The sequence below is a fragment of the Phocoena sinus genome, chromosome 2 (assembly GCF_008692025.1).
Source record: "Phocoena sinus isolate mPhoSin1 chromosome 2, mPhoSin1.pri, whole genome shotgun sequence".
In the NCBI taxonomy this organism is placed as follows: domain Eukaryota; kingdom Metazoa; phylum Chordata; class Mammalia; order Artiodactyla; family Phocoenidae; genus Phocoena; species Phocoena sinus.
In genome coordinates, this window is record NC_045764.1 from 16,598,244 (window position 1) to 16,617,072 (window position 18,829).

At 39.1% G+C, this 18,829-nt stretch overlaps 1 protein-coding gene across 27 annotated transcripts in view; it reads right to left on the minus strand.

Annotated features, from left to right (window-relative positions):
* ITGB1 (integrin subunit beta 1) overlaps positions 1-18,829 on the minus strand; it is an 81,509-nt gene that overhangs the window by 19,198 nt on the left and 43,482 nt on the right. For 16 of the 27 annotated variants that reach the window (XM_032622464.1, XM_032622467.1, XM_032622458.1 and 13 more), the window contains exons 2-4: positions 6,583-6,649; positions 4,374-4,459; positions 1,283-1,505 (exon numbers count right to left, since the gene is read on the minus strand). In XM_032622464.1, the coding sequence (XP_032478355.1) occupies positions 1,283-1,505; positions 4,374-4,459; positions 6,583-6,649 (376 nt within the window). Of the gene's footprint in view, positions 1-1,282; positions 1,506-4,373; positions 4,487-5,562; positions 5,633-6,582; positions 11,806-14,534; positions 14,629-16,248; positions 16,358-18,829 lie in introns of those variants that run through there. The other 11 variants (XM_032622451.1, XM_032622449.1, XM_032622472.1 and 8 more) reach the window with 9 other exon arrangements.

Here is an 18,829-nt window from a genome sequence, read left to right on the forward strand (position 1 = left end):
AGCAGGCAAGACAGGCAAAGAGTGGGTTGGTAACTATGACAGAAGAAAACAGACAGCCAGAACAACGTAAACTAGACTGGGTGGGTGAGGCAGATACACTCCAGGGTACACCTGACTTTTCAGAGACTAACGTTATGAAGTGAAGACTCTTCTTTGTTTGATGGGATGCACTATATGCAGGGAACAACATGACCTGATTTTCACGGCAGAAAACCTGAAGAATCGTTTTAAAGATGATTATAGAGACAAAGAAACTTGTTAAGAAACTATGGCAAAAATCTAACGAAAAGAATACAAGGATCTGAAACAATGAGGAAGGAGAAGAGATGTACCAGAGGTGTGAGATATAATCCACGCAGAAAATACACGAGAAGGAAGAGGTCTGGGTGAAAAGTCATTAAATTTTTAACTTGCAGATTTTCTCTATATAGACTTCTAGTTGACAGTTGGATAACTGGGTTTGGAGCTTAAATGCCTGTGTTACAGCCCACAAGTGGCTTTAAAGCCATGAGAGGAAAACCAACAATTAAGTGGACTACAAAGAGGAAGGAAGAAAAAAGACACAGAGAGGAGACTGGAAAGCACTGTTAAGAGATAAGAAGAAAAGTAGGAATGTTATCGCAGAAGCCACAAGGAGAGCATTTCAAGAAGCTCGAAGGCATTGCTTGGACAGGAAGGTTAATAAAAAAGGCCTGACGAGGGTCCACCAGGCCTGATGGTTCCAGGTGCCCGCAGAGCTTTGCCAGAGCAGCTCTAGAAGTGGAAGGCTGCCGGCACCAGGCTGAAGACAGAGCAGAAGGGGAAGGGGCGGCAGGGAGGCAGGCACGGGACAGTCCTCTGACAGTAAGGGGCGGGAAACTAGAAGAGGAGAAAGGGGACTTGTTTCTTCTTTCTTTTTCCCAGATGCAGGACTGCTCCAGATTCTTATGAAAACCTTAATATTTTATCAATATTGAACAAAAACAAAGGAAAAAATAGATTAAAATGTTGTCTTTATATTATGTAATTCCAGAAGATGGACATTTTTATCTTTAAAAACACATTAAATCTAATACTTTCTGAATCTTTAACAGAATTTACATTAGACACAGGTATCATTTACTTCAGGTACATGTGTCTTACAAATTGTTATACCTCCAAAAATATCTAAAAGTTAATGTATTCAACATTTCTATTTGAGTGTCAGTCCACATGTGAAAATGAACCCTCAACAGAAACTTACATAAAGTTGTCAAAAAGCTCAAGTAGACACAAAGGCATTCATAGAAGCAGATTTCTGTACCTGATCGTAACTGCAAAACCAACTGCTGTGGTTGGATCTGAGTAATATCTTCTGGCTGCAGCTTCTCTGCTGTTCCTTTGCTACGGTTGGTGACATTTTTATTTTTCTTTATATCTTTGGAGCCTCTGGGATTTTCAATGTCATCTGGATGACAGCCCTTCTTTTTTAAGGCTTCTAAGTCATCACATCGAGCAGAAGTAGGCATTCCTTCTTGTAAAAATGTCTAAGTGACATGTAAAATATAGGTATAAATAAAAAGTACAGTGGTCAAACCTTCTACATAATCGTAACTGCAAATAACTAATTAAGTTGCAAAAATCAGGTAACACATCTAATGTATTTCATTTCTGGTTTTTAAACAAAATGCTCCCTTCATCCAAACCATAATAAACAAAACAGATAAACAAAAATTTTTCCTCGAAAGTAATACCGTTATTGCTAATATATTACTAGTACCGTACTACTTTAGTAATACTTAGGGGACTGACCTAAGTGTACATTTTAACCGTTTCATGTTCAAATTCAGAGTATCTACTCAAAGAAATTTCTTTCGTGAAATTCCTTATTTAGCATGGTTAAGAGCCACTAATAATATATATAACCAAATGTCAGACTAATATTTTTTCCAAATTTCCCTTAGAAAAATTCTTAAGAGTCTCTCATATTACGTAGCAGCATCCTTCATGATATTTTGAACAACTCAATGTATAGGGAAAACACGTCACCCTAAAACCTTTCTTAAGAAGGAGAACAAGAAATTTACCACAGATTTAGTAAGTACTCTTGGAGGTTTTAAAATATTTTAGGTATTGGCTATTATTGTAAACAAGCCTTTTAGAACTTATTTTTTTTTTTTAATGTAGTAAGTGATTATACAACAGGGTCAAAAATGTATATAGGGTGAATTTTTTTAAAATAAAAAAAGTTGTAATGGTATGTGAACGGTACTCGTGGCACGGGGTAAAATTTCCACTAGTGACGTGATTTTAAACTGCGCTCTTTTTATCAGATGACTAAGTGAAAGCAAAAACACTGCTGTCTTAAAATGCATGTAAAGGTTCTAAATATGTTTTTCATAAATGTGAGGAAGGGGAACAATGACGGTGTATTCATGTATATGTGTGTGTATCATTTTAAAATGTGTACTCCTAATAGACATTTAACTTTTTCACATATACCCCTAAAAATTTGTACTTAGTTGGCCAAAAATCTTTTTTAAAATCTTGACATTGGGAAAATGAGGAAATGCCTTTCATTTGGGGTCACTTTATGTTTTGTATGGTTGTTTATTATCTACCAATTTCATGGTGCTGAATAAAGTGAGGATATTTATATACAAAGATTACAAAATGGTTTTGATCAGTTATTGTTTAAAGGAAACATAGTACTAAATGAGAGCCTTTCTGTACTTAGAAAAACTGGAAGGGAGAACCATGGGCCCAATGGTTCAAAGCTGCACAACTTCTATGTGTGGTCAAACCTAAAACGCTGCCAGGGCACAGGGGCCCAGTGCAGGATCCGCTTCCAAACATCAGCCGATCCAGGAAACTAAGATCACAACACTCAAGTAAAATGTCACTGTGAATATCCCCAAATACCTTTACTAGTTTAAGAATTATGCCACAAAGATGGCTAAATCACTGAAAGAACAGTTTGGCTAGGATAACCCTAAACCCCAGATACACTGTAACCCTCATAAAATGGATGCCGCTGTTGAGAGCAGCACGCACCACTATTATAATCTTCTAAGTGAGACTGCCTGAAGTTCACTGGATTCTCGTAAGAACAGAGATAAAGGAGGCAGATCATGCTCATTTTCCAGGTAAGAAAACCAAGCATTTCAGTGAAGTAAGCCCAGGCCGAAACAAACTCAAGGCACTCCCTATTTCCTTCACTGTCTCCAATTTAATTCCAGAATACCGCTTTCAGGAGGACAGAAGGTGCCAGGAGAAAATTTTTAAAATAACAAAACGAAAACTTCTCATTTTGTCTTTCATAGGTCAAATCATACGAAATATCTGACATTTGACCAGTAACACCCACAAAACAGGCACCTGACTGCGGGGTCAACTGCCTGAGTAAAAACAAACAATAAGCCTTTGACCTTCTGATATTATTCACTCTGTAAATAGATTATATACCCTCAAAATGACTTCCCGTTACCTCCAGTACCAACTTAGCATCCCCCTGTTCATGCATTCATTCGTTCAGTGTTCAGCAAGCTCTGTGGAAGGTGCCATGTCGAGCAATGTACAGAGATGACAAGAGAGAATAAAGTTTAAAGCCTGGCCTCCACGGGCTTTGATGAGGATGCACATCAAGTGTGTATTAGTTCAATTAAAACCCCATTAGGGCTTCCCTGGTGGCGCAGTGGTTGAGAGTCTGCCTGCCGATGCAGGGGACGCGGGTTCGTGTCCCGGTCTGGGAAGATCCCACATGCCGCGGAGCGGCTGGGCCCGTGAGCCATGGCCGCTGAGCCTGCACGTCCGGAGCCTGTGCTCCACAACGGGAGAGGCCACAACAGTGAGAGGCCTGCGTATCGCAAAAAAAAAAAAAAAAAAAAAAAACCCCATTAGGCAGGCTAATGTATACCTCTCCCATCATAAAAAAAGGGAAAAATCTAAAACAGTCCAATGAAATGGCGAGAGGTTTTTGGGAAGCTGTCCAATAGAAACAATGCATGCTATATAAAGGTGAGCTACGTATGTATTTTTAAGTTGTCTAGCAGCCACGCTGAGAGGAAGGAAAAAAAGAAACGGGAAATTAATAATATATACAAAATGTCAGTGATTTCAAAAATCATTAACGTTGAAATGCTAAGTCTTCAATCTCTGGTATGTATTTAAGGCTGACGGCAATTCTCAGTTTGGACCACCCATATCTCAGGTGCTCAACATCACCACATATGCCTAGCAGGCCCTGTGCTGGGCAGCACAGCTCCAGAGCATCACACAGGATTACACAGAGCTGACGCTTATTCAGTCAACAATGAGGAAGTGAAAAGTCACATCGAGCACTTCCCAAGGATACAGTTTTGGGCAACACTAAATGACTAGAGACTAGATGGGAAGACTTGAACAATCTTACTTACTGAATTGGTGCACCACCCACAATTTGGCCCTGCTTGTATACACTCTCCACATGATTTGGCATTTGCTTTTAAACATCTATTTTCATCTGTCAGGAGAAACAAAGAATAGACCACTTTACTCGAAGTTTCAAGAGAGAGAGAACAGTGAAAAATCTGGATCACAATGACAAATAATACAACATATACAAACGTTAAATATAAACATTATGAACCTCGTTACTAAGCCGATTCAGACCCACCCCCCAGAGAGAGGTGATTTTGGATCATCCTGCCACAGAGAACCATAAAAAGACACAGTTCTCTCTCTTCTATAGCAAAGACTAGGTACCCTTAATCTATACATTTGTCCTTTTCTTCCAAAGGCATGATTTCATGCTCTCTCATGTTGGATGGCCATTAATTCTCAGGAGTGTTCTTACAACTGGGTGAAAGTATTCTTTCTCTTCATTTAACTCATCCCACCGCACCCATACCCCACCCCCTCAAGCAGGCACTTTCATTTTCGTTTGTTAAATACTTGAAAAGTCCATATTCATCCAATCCACAACCCCTTGACTTTTCAGGTCTGTGTTCAAAGTACGCCATATAGTTCTTTAAATCCGTGTAAGGATCAGCATGTCTGCCGTGTGGTAAGTACTAATATGGACTGTCTCCAATGTATGTTTTTGTAACACACACTCATTATAAAAAATTGGGAAAATGCGTAAAAGTATAAAGAACAAACTAAATGTCACTCAAAACCTGCTCACTAAGAGATAACTACTGTTAACATTTTTTGTATATTTCTTCCCAGTCTTTTTTCTAAGCAGATAAATAAAACAATAGCAAGGAAGCAGGCATACAGACATTATTTAAATGAAATCAAGGATATACATTTTATATACTACTTTTTATACTTAATCCAAATGTTTCATTCCAAATTCTTCAAAAACATGGCTTTAATGATTACATATTCCATTATATTAATGTATCCTATTCAATGATGGATAAACTTAGATTGTTTTTAGTTGCATTCGTTCACACATGCCACACGGACCCTCCACGTATATACACATACATGCATATATATATGCACCCACTCTGATGACCATTCTTATAATGTAAAACTCTGATTATTTCCTTATCACAAATTAAAAAAAAAAAATACTGAGGCAAAGAGTATTAACTTTTAAAGATTCTCAATACACACCAACTTCTCTCCAGCAGTAACGTTCAAAGGCACTCCCGCAAGCAGTGGACACACACCATTTCACCATACCCTCAACAAGAAACACTTTTTTAATGCAAAGATTTTTTTAATTCATTTAACAGGTATAAATAAGAACATCAATTTAATTGTCAGTTACTGAAGGTTTCATTTTTTTTCGTATTTTTACTGGCCATTTCTTTTATAAATTTTCTGTTACATCGTTTGCAAATTTTCTATTATCACGTTCATCTGTTTTTATTAGAGCTCTATATCTGTAAGTGAAATTAAATCCTTATTTAGTTTCTCATTTTGTCGATGGTGTTTTGACACAGATACTTTGGTTTTTTTTATGTTATTGCTGGTTTTGTGTAATTTAAATTTATCAACAACGTCCCTTACGGTTTCTTTCTTCATTTTTCCGTGTGTTAAGTCCTTCCACCCTAATATGAAACAACTGTTCTATGCAGTGTATTTTTTGAGATTTGGAGAACAGAATTGGACATCCGTTATTCCAGATGTGGATGCACCATGGTTTATAAGAGGATTAAATATATTTTCAGTTTTATTTTTCATTCCTCTCCTACACGATGCCAACATTTTGCAAGACTTTTCATCAAAGTGCAAGAACATCTTCTGGAAAGCCAACTGTTCCTTTCATTCTTTCAGACAGTAGTGGAGAGTTCATAATCCACTGTTCTACACATTTACTTCATTTCCTTCTAAAGATGTAACATGCCTTTGCTTTCTCTATGCTCACTTACACACTCTATGGTATTCCCCAAAGAGCTCTGTGCAGCGCATCCTATTCCCGTTGTCACTCTGGGTGACTGGGGGAGAGCCTGAGAAAGGGCCTTGCAGGCACTGGAAGGGCCCCGCCCTCAACTCTGAGGCAGGTGAGGCCACGGCAAGGCTTTTCAGAAGGAGCAAGACGACGGGATGTAGGTTTTTCCAGGAATCTAAAGTGGTCAAAAAGTGACATAAGATACTGAAGTGAAAAGACAACTATGAAACTTTTTTTACCTGCTTGGCCAAACACATAGCAAACTGAACTGATCAATCCAATCCAGAAAATCAGTTGCAAATTCATCTGAAATATAAAATGTACCACGTTATATTAAGGAAAAACAACATATAAAGCCTAATCACTGCCACGCACCTGATTGTCCGCTAATTTATAAGTGTCAATGCATCTTCCTGCCCAGCCCTTCTCCATGCTCAACATCCACCTCTCCCCACACTCCAGATTCCCAGAATCCACTCTTACTTTTCTCCACATCAATTATACATTAATATTTAATGAACAGTGCTCAAAACAAAAAGTGTCAAGTATTCCTACACCTAAAAGCTATTAAGTCTTTGTCCCATGGAATCTCTATTACCTCCTGTGACTCCGAGGGGGCCAAACAGGCATATCCATATGCCTCAGTTACCTCAACACTGAGTGTTAGTTTGAGTGAAGCTGTCAAAATCCTGATCACGTCATCCCCTTGCTTACAACTTTTCGATAGTTTTTATTTCTCCTAAGGCTAAGACCAACATCCTGCACAAGGCCCCAGCTCAATTTTTGAGTTTGATGTCCTGTAACTATTTCTTAAGAAAATCAACTTCTGCGCATGGAATTAGTAAAGTATTCAGTTCAATTTCCTACAATTTCTAGATCTACAAACTACACAAAAGTGGGGGAGAGGGACATAAGAAGACCTGAAAGAGGCTTAAGTGTCCTTTGGAATCTCTGAAGAAAAATTAAGTAAGAGTCTGTATATCAAGCAGGATACCTCAAACTCCAAGCATTAGGTATGTAACTGCTTTCTGTGGATCAAAGTTTTCACAACATCAATCCATACCTTAACAGAGTTGGTCAAAGACGGCTATAGCCACAGGTCGCTGACCCTATCCCTTAACTACTTTTACTGCTCTTGGACTAGCAGCCAGTCTGATAATTATGCATGAACACCTGCCCCTTCCACAGGAATACAAAAAAACCAAAGGCAAATATAACACCCACCCCCCCACCAAGCAAAGTTTAGCTTTACTACTTAGCAAAGAAATATAAATTAAAGCAACGTAAGGTAAACCAGCAAGCAGGAAAAAAAAAAAAAAAAGTTTTTTAACCCAACAAAACAACAAAGACTTACCGCAGATGGCTAAGAGAGACCGGAGATGGCTGTAAACTGGTATAACTTGGGGGAAAATAATTTAACAATCTATATCAAAAAGCATTAAAACTGTTTCTACCCTCTGACTTAGTAAACGAGCTACTAGGAATTCATCCTAATATTTAAAATATAAAAAGTGATACACATGCACATATACTTTCAGTATAGACTCTCGCGTGTTTGTAACAGACAAGAGTGCCAACGTCCTCTAGAATGATGGGGAAAGGGCTAACCGTGTCAACTTGATGGAGTACTAAAGTCAAAAGAATAAAATGTAGTAACATCAAAAGGTTTACAGAATAACTTTTGGATGCAAAGAACACATTAAGATGACAGGTATGTAAAAATAACAGTATATAAATGTATAAAGTAACCAAAGAATCCTGGAGATGACAGAGTTATAAGCATAATATAAAGACAATGGGTTCATTTGTTTTTAAATTGTTGTAGCGCTTTCTTCTTTTCACTTTCTTAGTAAAAACAATTACAGCAGGGTACTGTGTGGAATTTTTTTCTTTCTTGGTGTACTTCCTTTAATAAGAAAAAAAAAATTTCTTTCAAAACCCCTCATTTTCAAGGGCTATGTTCCAGGACACAGTCCCACAGCTCCAGGAAAATGCTTTGAAGTTATGCTCTGAGCACCCCTGGGATACTGGGTTTCCTCTGTCAGATGCTGCTCCCATTTCCCAGTTTCCCAAAGAAAAGCAGTATGAATAATTTGCACGGTCATCCCCTTTGCAACCGTGCTCAGAGCAGCCAGTCCTGTTATGCCACGGTTCTGCTTACGTTATTACTTGTGACTGCATCCAAAAGCCCAACAAAAGCTGGGTCACTGAAGTGTGAAATGCCTGACAGTTTACCTTTTAAGGCCTGACTAAAAGGTTCAATGTGTAAAAAATCCACGCAGACTATAATTCTGAACAATTCAAATAATGTTATCAATTCCAAAGCTATGATTAAAAGGACCTGGAACAGCAAGACGCCCGAAGAAATGCATGACTGTGATGAATGGAACATCTGGGCAGTTTCTACACAAAGAGAACAGAACAGATATTTGGTCCATATATGGACTCTGACACGTGTGTCTTCAGGATTCAACTCAGGTCACCTTAAGGACCACTAGACTACCTTGGGAAACCTTTAAAATGTTACACAACTCAGAGAAGCACCACTAAGATAAAGTTATTTGGTAGCAGAAAAAGTTTCCTAACATTCTTAGGTCCCGCAGCTTTAAAATACTACTTTAATGCCATTTTTTCTTTTCCTTCTATAAACCTTGATGCGCCCAAGACCAGCCTTCCGAGGAAGCAGGCAGCACACAGCGGGGAGGGCAGCCCGAGGCCAGCAGCAGCCCCGCCAGGGCGGCGACCAGGCCTGCAAAGGCCAGGCTTTCTCCCCGGGAAGCAGAGAAGCCCTAGGAGACGGAGACGGCGGCAGTTAGGGATAAAGGAAAGCCACGAGGCTGGCCGGGCAGAGACAAGAGCAGCGAGGAGGGCCCTGAGGAGAGCAGGCAGCAGAGAGGCGGTGGGGCGAGGGGGCAGGGAGGAAGGACGGCACCCAAGAGCTCCGGAGACTTCCAGAGGCCCTGAGGCAGCACCGGTCAGCGTGTGGTCCCGGGAGAACGCCAGGCCTGAAAACCCCTATCCTGGGAGGTGGGGCCTACACCCCAGGTGACTCTCAGGCTGAGAAAGGTGCCCCGCGCAGTCTCCCCCCAGGAGCACTCCACACAGAACAGCTCCTGAGGAGAGGCCACCAGGGAGAGGTGCCTTCAGGTCCTGTCCTCATCTTAACTTTCACCGTCTTCATGATCAAAGGTCTAGAAATAGTTGTCTACCTGGGTCTCCGTCTCCCTCCTCCACCTGTGTAACTGGGTATCCGCATGTGAAACTGCTCTTGAAAAAGAAAACTTCCCAGGCCTATCCTACTCTCTGCATCCATCCATTCATTCAAAACTTTAGTGCCTGCCTACAAAACGTACCTGGGGACATACATCAGTTTACCACCCAAAGAACTTACACAGCAACACTGACTACACCTCACTGTTCTTTCTTAACATGCTCTATTCCCATGAACTTTACTGGCTTCTCCCTTACCTCTGGATGTGCTTCCTCTGCCAACCCTGTCAGGCTCTGTGCCCTACTGGAGATACAAAGATCGCTGTCTCAAGTAATATTCAGTTCGAAGACAAAAAAATACAAATAATTACAATGTGATATGCTGGTTTCTATAATGAAGATAAGGACAAAGTGCACTGAGGATGCCAAAATCTGCCGGGGCAAGTTCAGAAGCTTCAGGGAGGTTCAAACCGCAGCCTCATAGGAAACGGGTAGGCACTGGAGAGAAACACCCCAGGCAAAAGGTCTGCATGTGCAAGGCCACGGAGTCCTGAGAAGAACTGTAGTAACTTCTTTCCAATCTTATTACTAAACAGACACGTTCGGGTGACTTCTCTCTCTCCCCGCAAACTGGAATTGATTTGCTCTAGCTTTACGGAAAAAAGACTACAGAAAAATGTATTTATATGTTATTTGCAGTTAAATCTGGTCAGTGGGATGAGTGATTATTTTATCCCTGTAATTTTCTACAGTAAGTATAAATTATGTTAAAATCTTAAAATATCATAAAGGCCAAAAAGAATCTTAAAGTACTTAGGTATTTCTGAGACTTAAATTAGAAGCTGGAGATAACAGAAACCGAGACCAGCAAGGCAGGAGGTTACAGTCAGGTTACAGAGAGCCTTAAATGCCATTCATGCTAAGAGTTTAGATTCTAGTCTACATGTAGCAAGGAAGCTGGAAAAAAATGGCACAGGGTAATAACATGACAACATGTAAGTGGCAGAAATCCGTGGGGTAGGGGATGAATGGCAAGACAGGAGCTGCTGGACAGGTACAAAATTTACGGCTGAGGTTTCAGAGTAACAATGGACAAGAAGACAAATCAGTGATTAGGAGGGATCTGAGGGCTGCTTAGATAAGGAAGATGGTTGCTTAGATAAGGTAGGGTGAGAGAAGAAGGGAATCATCACTTTCAAATGAAGAAGACAGAAGGAGAATGGAGTTAGGGGAGAAAGTACTGATTTTGATTTAGAAATGTCGAATGTGAAAGGCCTTTGTGAAATCTAGGAAAGATACAAACTGGGAAATTAAGACCTATGGGCCTAGCTTTCAGGAATTCAGGGTTAGAGATACATACCCAAGAGTTCTGGATGGCAATGAAATTATGAAGATGGTTGAGACTGTGAAGAAAAGAATACTAAGGAAGAGAGGAGAGCTGCAGGCAGACACGAAGAGAGTGATGGAGCCAGGGCGCCCTGGAGCAAAGAGGCGGGCAGCACAAGGGGCATATTCCCCTGAATAGAGGCGCAGCATCTTTCTCTAAGTCAGGGCAGGGGGTAAAAAGCTGAGCGAGTTCACGCACGACAGCTCACGTTTTTTCCTGAAATAGGAAGCAAGGACAAGTGCTGGGAGAAAAGGGGAGAGGGGAGCTGGGAGACTGAAGAAAATCAAGAAGATGCAACAGGATTATAGAGCAATGCTGAGGGCCCAGCAGGTGCCGGACACCCTAATTATAAAGACACATTTCTAACACTCATCTCACCTGAAACTACCTGTTAAGTGTCTGCCCTGACAGGTTCTAAGCACCAAGAACACAGGACCTAGAAGCACTTGGCATAAAATCAATGCTCAAAAACTTTTGCTGAAATATGTTAAACTGTATGACATTTTTCTTGGACGTTATTTAGAAGCCCAGGAAAGAAGAGTTTCTCAGAATTAGTTACTATGCAGACCGCCTTTAAATAGCAAACAGTTACTGTAGATACCCTAGGGATAACAATTTTCAATTCACTTAAGTATACGCAAGCCAACTTGCAGCTAGATATAAAATGCCTCATGCTCCAGGCTCTTGTACATTATGAACCAAAATTCATTTACACAAACACAGGCATTGAAATAACATATACATACACACACACACACACACACACACACTCAGTTAGAAGGTGGTCAACCAGATAATCCACATACTGGTTGTTTATTATTATAATTATTTGCACAAAAGCCCAAAATTTTTAAAAATTCTTGTAGAAACACTCAAAAATCGCTGAGACTACCTCCCATGGGTCCTTAAACTCCAATTTAAAACTGCTGAATTAATTCCATTGTTTACAGAGCAAGTGCCTGGAGGAGGAAGGGGTCAAAGCAGTGGCAGTGCTGACAAACATCAACAAAGAGAAGACGACAGAGTCAAAGGCCTAGAGATCAGGGGCTGATCAGGGGTGAGAGAAAGGGGCTAAAGAGCCGGGTGTAACATTTCAGGGTCAGGCAGTGTTGGGTAAAAGGTCTAGGTGAGGAGACAGCTATGGGAACTGGTTTAGCTGGGATTTGTTCCCAAAGTGGAGCCTGAGATAAAAGCATGTGTGCTAGCAGCTCACTTGGAAGGTGACCTGGGAACCGGAGAGGTGCTGAAGAGAGCAAGCCAAGAAGAGAAAAGGCCAGGGCGCTTTAGCTACCGCAGTCGATGCCTGAGGGCTTGGTCTCACTGAGAAGTTCTGAGAAGCGTATACAGTTCACCCCCTGAATCCATAGGTTCCATTGGTGGATTCAACCAATGACAGATGGAAAAAAAAATTTTAATTCCAGAAAGTTCCAAAAAGCAAAACTTGAATGTGCCCTGCACAGGCAACTATTTACATAGTATTTACATTTTATTAGGTATTATAAGCCATCTAGAGGTGATTTAAAGTGTACGTGAGGAAGTGCATAGGTTACATGCAAATACTACACCATCCTATAAGAGAGACCTGAGCCTCTGCGGATTTGGTTGGGGGTGGGGCAGACGGGACGTGTCCTGGAACCAGTCCCCCTAGAATACCAGGGACAACTGTAGAAAGTGTGTCCAGAGGATCACCGTGAAGGATCACCGAGGATCACGTCTGTCAGTGTGAGTCCCCACAGGTAGAAGTCTGCCCCAAGGGCATGAGCTGCCCTACACTTCCAAGAACAACAGTGCAGCAGCCCAGAAGGCTGCTGCCAGCTTCTCATCCTACGGACAGACAGGGCTTGTTGGAGAAGCCCCAGGGATTGAAAAGACAGAAGCACTTGAGGCAAGATGCAGTCAGCCAGAGTGAGTCACACAACTGCTCTGCGTGCAGCAGCGGCGGGACCCACAGGAGGCCAGGAGGAAGTGAGGAGGACAGAAGAGGTTTCTAGTTCAGCGCTCAAAGCCACAGGAGTTGAAAGAGCCAGAAAAGTGTTAGACCAGAATGTGAGAAGTATCACCTGCACTAACTCCTGAGAGCCTCAATGATGGCAAGAACTGGGGAGGGGAGTTAAGCTGGGTAATTCACATACAGACATACACATATATTAAGACAAACACCAACAACCTCTGTTCAAAAGATTTAGTATTTAAGATGTATGTAGCTCTTACCCATCTACTATAGATAGATGTGTAGTAAGGCTGACCTGCCTTATGAATTGTCATCTTCTAGAAGTCAAGTCTCCATGTCCTCTGTACCTAGCACGGTATGTTAATATTTAATAAATAAATAATCTAAAGATAACTGCAGATACTCTGAGGTATCCAAAAAAAAAAGCTTAACAAGGGCAAGAAGAGTGCTACACTGTGCTCACCACTGTTTGCTAAGGCGTAGCAGAGTTCAGAGTGTGGACTGTGGAGCCAGACGCTCGGGCTGAAACCTCTGATCAACCCCTAATTAGGTAGGTGATACTGGAGTTATTTAATCTATGCCTCGGTTTCTTCATCTTTAAAATGGGCAAGGTAGTTCCTACCTTATAGGGGTTATGTGAAGTTTAAATGAGTTGTAAATATAAAGCATTTAAAACAGCATCTGGCACACTGTAAGCACTCCCTAGATGGTACTTGTTATCATTATTACTACACATTACAGCTGGAGCTCAACAACTTGATTCAATAAAGAAGTAACTATGTTTTTAAAAGGAACGAAATTGGGTCATTTGTAGAGACATGGATGGACCTAGAGACCGTCATACCGAGTGAAGTAAGTCAGAAAGAGAAAAACAAGTATTGCATATTAATGCACATATGTGGAATCTAGAAAAATGGTACAGATGAACCTGTCTGCAAGGCAGAAATAGACACAAAGACGTAGAGAACAAACATATGGACACCAAGTGGGGAAAGGGTGGGTGGGATAGATTGGGAGATTGGGATTGACATATATACACTAACTAATATGTATAAAATAGATAACAAGAACCTGCTGTACAGCACAGGGAACTCCACTTCGCTGTACAGTAGAAACTAACACAACACTGTAAAACAACTATACCCCAATTAAAAAAAAAATTTTTTTTAAAAAGTAACCATGTTTGAATGTTTTGCTTTTTTTCAATCATAATTATAACCAAAAACTCTGAATTGACCCATGTTACGTGAAACACAAGATATGGAAGAAAGGATAAAGTGTAAGGGTTAGAAAGAACACAACTGCAAACAATAGATTAAGATTGATTTTTATAGCCACTCAAATATTATTTTGATATGACATCAAAACCTTATACTGTATATAATAAGGTTTAATCAGATGCTAATTATTATATTAATTAGATACTAATTATGTTAAGTATAATTAGATAATATTTTCAGTTCCACATTTAAGTAGGATTATTCTACTTTCTAACAATTATATTTAGAACAAATTGTATGTAAAACAATAAAAGCAGCAAAACCTCAGTGCTTTTTATTACTACATTAGATAAAGCACAGATATTTCTGAATGTTAGTATCACGAATCACCTTAAAAAAAGATCAGGGTGGAGGATAACATACCTAATACAAATAGAAATAAGGAAGAATGACTTGAGGCTTCTTCTGTCATGGGGAAGCAAATCTAGCAGAGGCAAAAAGAAAGAAGGAAACTGCCCTGAAAAGATACAGGAGAAACTTGGATCAGAAGCTTGTAACAGTTTGGTTCGCTCAGGGACTGCTGCCCACTGAGGACTACTTAAACAGGAGATCTGCTCATTCAGAAGAGGCCGGACGAGGCGCACCAGGTGCAGACAAGAGTAATACAGTAACTGAGGTTTTGGTGCTTTAAGGTAATTTGTAACAGAAAGTTATCTTACTTTTATTCCGACACCTTCAAATGACTATAACGATGACAATAATAATAAAAATAAAGCAGCTAACTACTTTCTCTAAGTAACTCTACAAGGTTGGGAATGATATTACCTTTGTTTTACATATGAGGAGACCAAACCACAGAGAGGTTAAACAACTTCTCCAAAGTTGCACAGGTAGAACTGAAACCAGACCATCTGAATTCTGAAGCTATGACCTGACTTTGTGCTCCATGAAACCACAATTTTTTGAAGGCCTACTCAGTCACTATTTTAAAGATAAAAGAACATCCTTCTACTGTTAGAAGTGACTCAGAGCACAGAAATGGAAAGGACTTAAATTGTTCTGTGAGTTTATTTCTTAGTCCTTCAAAGTGATTGGAGGCCAAAAGTATTTTAACTGTCAAATTTCATGAGTATACCCACAAGTTATGGTCTCATTCCTACAAAAGCATTTCATCCTAATATTTCTTAATATGCTTAATTTTATCTAAAGGGTCATAACTCATCCCTTGAACAGTAAATAATGTTAAACACCTCCCCGAAACAATCTGCTTTTAGTGGTTAACAACCTCAAATACGTGCAATTGTTCCCCTTGTCAAAAATTGTACATAATTACTTTTATCTCCACTGTAAACTCATCTTTATTCATCAAGGTTAAATGTGGTTTTATGAGCTGTTCAAACTTTTAAATACACACTTATTATCTATTAATGTTTTTAACAATGTGACAAATCACTCATTTGGCATTTCTTTTTACATTTACAGATAAAATCTTCATAAATTTTATAAGTACTTTATTTGTAGAAATTAAACAATTACACTTGAGAGAAAAATTACTTTTATTACATTTACTTCAAGTTTTAAAATTTGGTGCCCAGAAGCCAACTATGCCCAAAAGGTCATAGTACAAAAGGAAGTCATCCACAAAAGATTTATTCCTACAAAATCTTTGCACAAGAACACATTTTTATTCAATACAACTAATTAAATTCAAGTCAACAAATACCTATTGCATATCTACCATGTACCAGACACACAGATGACAAAGCTGGGAACCCAGGAGTATTCGAAAGCCCAAGCTTTCAATGTAAGTAGGTTTCCAATAAGAAAGGTTAAGAGTTCTCACCAGTCAAATACTCTTTTCCAGAGAACAGAACTTGCTTCCTTTTTTATACCCCGTAACATTTTAAATCTTTTCACCTTACTGGTGAAAAAGATTCAAATACCTATACTGAGATATATTATAAGCCTCTCCTAAAACTATAATAAGGTTAGATTCATCTCAAGTCTGTAACACCATCACTATTTTCTGTATCTGCTTTTAAAAGGAAAAAAATAGTCCAATAATAGACTAATATCTACAAATCAACACAGTCCAGAAAAGGAACACGGAGCCAAGCTGAAAGCCTCAGGGAATTACCGTGCAGTTCATCCTGCTTCTCCCCACACAGAGCAAGCAGATGGGAGAATGTAAACGGAAGGAACTCTGAGAGGCTGCTCTTCTCTATGCCATCAAATTTGAGAGTGAGAGCTTGGGGATGAATTCCCCCGGGGCAAGAGCACCTTTCCGCCTTGCAGGAAGAACAATTAAAACTAAACATCTTTCCCCTCTCTCTGGCAGGAAGAGGTGCGTGGTAGTGACCATGGAGGTGCTTATGGCCCAAGTAATAAACTAGAATTAATGATTAACAAAACTTAGCAGATAAGATGAAAGGGGGAAAAGAGAGGGAACAGGAAAGAGAGGAGGTTGAGTACTCCAAGGCAAAGACAACACCCCCTTTGAAGTCCTTTTCCACCCACTGTGGTCGATAAATAGTAGTCTGAAGTAGAAAACTTTCTAAAATTCACTACTCACACCCAGAAGAAAAAAAAAAGCTTTTTTTGAGCACTGACCCCTTCTTGCCCAAAGGTAGTAACAGCCTGAGTTGAGTTCCAACAACAAAGGTTCAACTGCTCCAAAGCTACAGGCTTACAAAAAAATCTGAAACCTGGGAACAGGGCTAATACTTCTATTACAGAGTAACAGAACAAAATTCATCCCAAGTGACTACTCTACCCACCTTCTCCAGGAAAATGAGAACATGGAAATCACCACCCACCACACACTGCAACGGAAAGATAAAGAATGGACATACTTTTAGTGGGCAAATAAACAGCCTCAAAGATAAAGAAGCTGGAAGTGGGGAGACGTAAGGGCATGGAACTGAACATCTAAGAAAAATTTCTACAGCAGAAAAAGTAGAAAGAAAATGAAGAATCTTCTCTGAAAAAAAAAGGAGAATGAACACATTATGCTCTTCAAGGAATTTAGAAAATCTCAAATAAATTTATTGCAATCAGAAACAGTAAAACCACAAAACTAGAGGAAAAGTATACAGAGATAAGGAAGGAAATTTAAGTTGAAATCCTCTATAAAACTCAACACACATGAGGAACAGAATCAACATGCCAGGAGGAGCAGGCTTGACCACAGGGAATTCAAAGTAAGTCAAGGCAATTAGAAACATTATGATACAGCCAATAGTGATCCAATAAGTAGATAACTGGTATACCACCACCACCTCCCGTATCAAAAAGGTTATAGCCTTTACATGAGGACCAAAAAAAAAAAATGAATTAAGCATTAAATTCCAAAAACTGGTCAAGGGGCACAAAATAAACTCAAAGACTGCAAAAGGACTTAAAATACAAGCAAAAAATAAACACATTAAACAAAGCTATTAAGGCATAATATTAAGGGCTGATCCAAAACGAGCATGAAAAGTTGCCTGAACTTAATTCTTCGGAGATCCTCCTTCCACTCAACAGATACTACCCAGCAACTGACATATTTCAAACCAGACTAGTGAGCTGTTCCTTCTTTATACTTGGCCATGTCTAATAGATTTTGCCTTTCCCTGTGAAGGGAAAAGAAGAGTAAGTTAGCAACTGCTTTGGTTGAGAAATTTTACTTTGGGACAAGTTTACAAAGATAACTATGAATGGAGCTAGCAGAAAAAAGTTTACCACCTTAATTAATGGTATCAAAAACCACTTAAAAGCAAGATTTGTTCCACATAATTTCAATTAAGGAGAATTGTAAGTTATGTTCCCTTGTGTAATTTTATCTACTTTTTAGGTAGATCACTCCAAAATTCTTACTTGATCAAAACTTTAATAAATTTTGACCATATCTTTTGTCACATCTCTTCTCTGCCCTGTACTGGATTGAAACAAACATAGTGCTGAATATATTTAAAATATATATATATATAAATATATATATAGAGAGAGAGTAGATAAATGTTTTAAAGCATATAAATGTTTATATATTTTAAATATATACATATATATATAGAGAGAGGAGATGTTTTAAAGCATATAAATGTTTATATATTTTAAATATATACATATATATATATAGAGAGAGAGAGAGAGGAGATAAATGTTTTAAAGCCTAACTAAATATAGGTAGAAATCAATTTCTCACTTTTACTCAGCACTGTTGAGAATAATGTCTACCTTAGAACTACTGCAAGGATAAAATATTACCATGAATGTAAAACAAATATCTGTACAGTGACCTACAGATCACAGCTTACTTGATTACTGCTTCAACTCATTCACTGACTTCTAAACATAAGAACCTGAGTGACTACTTAATTAATGGTTCGAAATCTGTTTAAACCATGCTTCTTTAGTAAGCACAAATCCACTCCTTATTGTGTTTCTGTTGTGCTTTCCTAAAATAACATAATACTAAATGCAACTTTTAAAACTACAATCTCTTCCTCCAACAATCAAATATGACCCACCATCATGCCTTCTGAGAAGCAAAGAAATTACTATCTGAAATAAATAATGAACTATAAAATACTGGAGGTAATTATTCCTAATTTCACAGACTATGAAAGCTTGTTATTTACAGATTCATTCAATAAACATTTGTACATGGAAATGTGACCTCCACACATCAAATGGTACACAATTTTTCATGTAAATGCTTTCCTCATCACTCCACT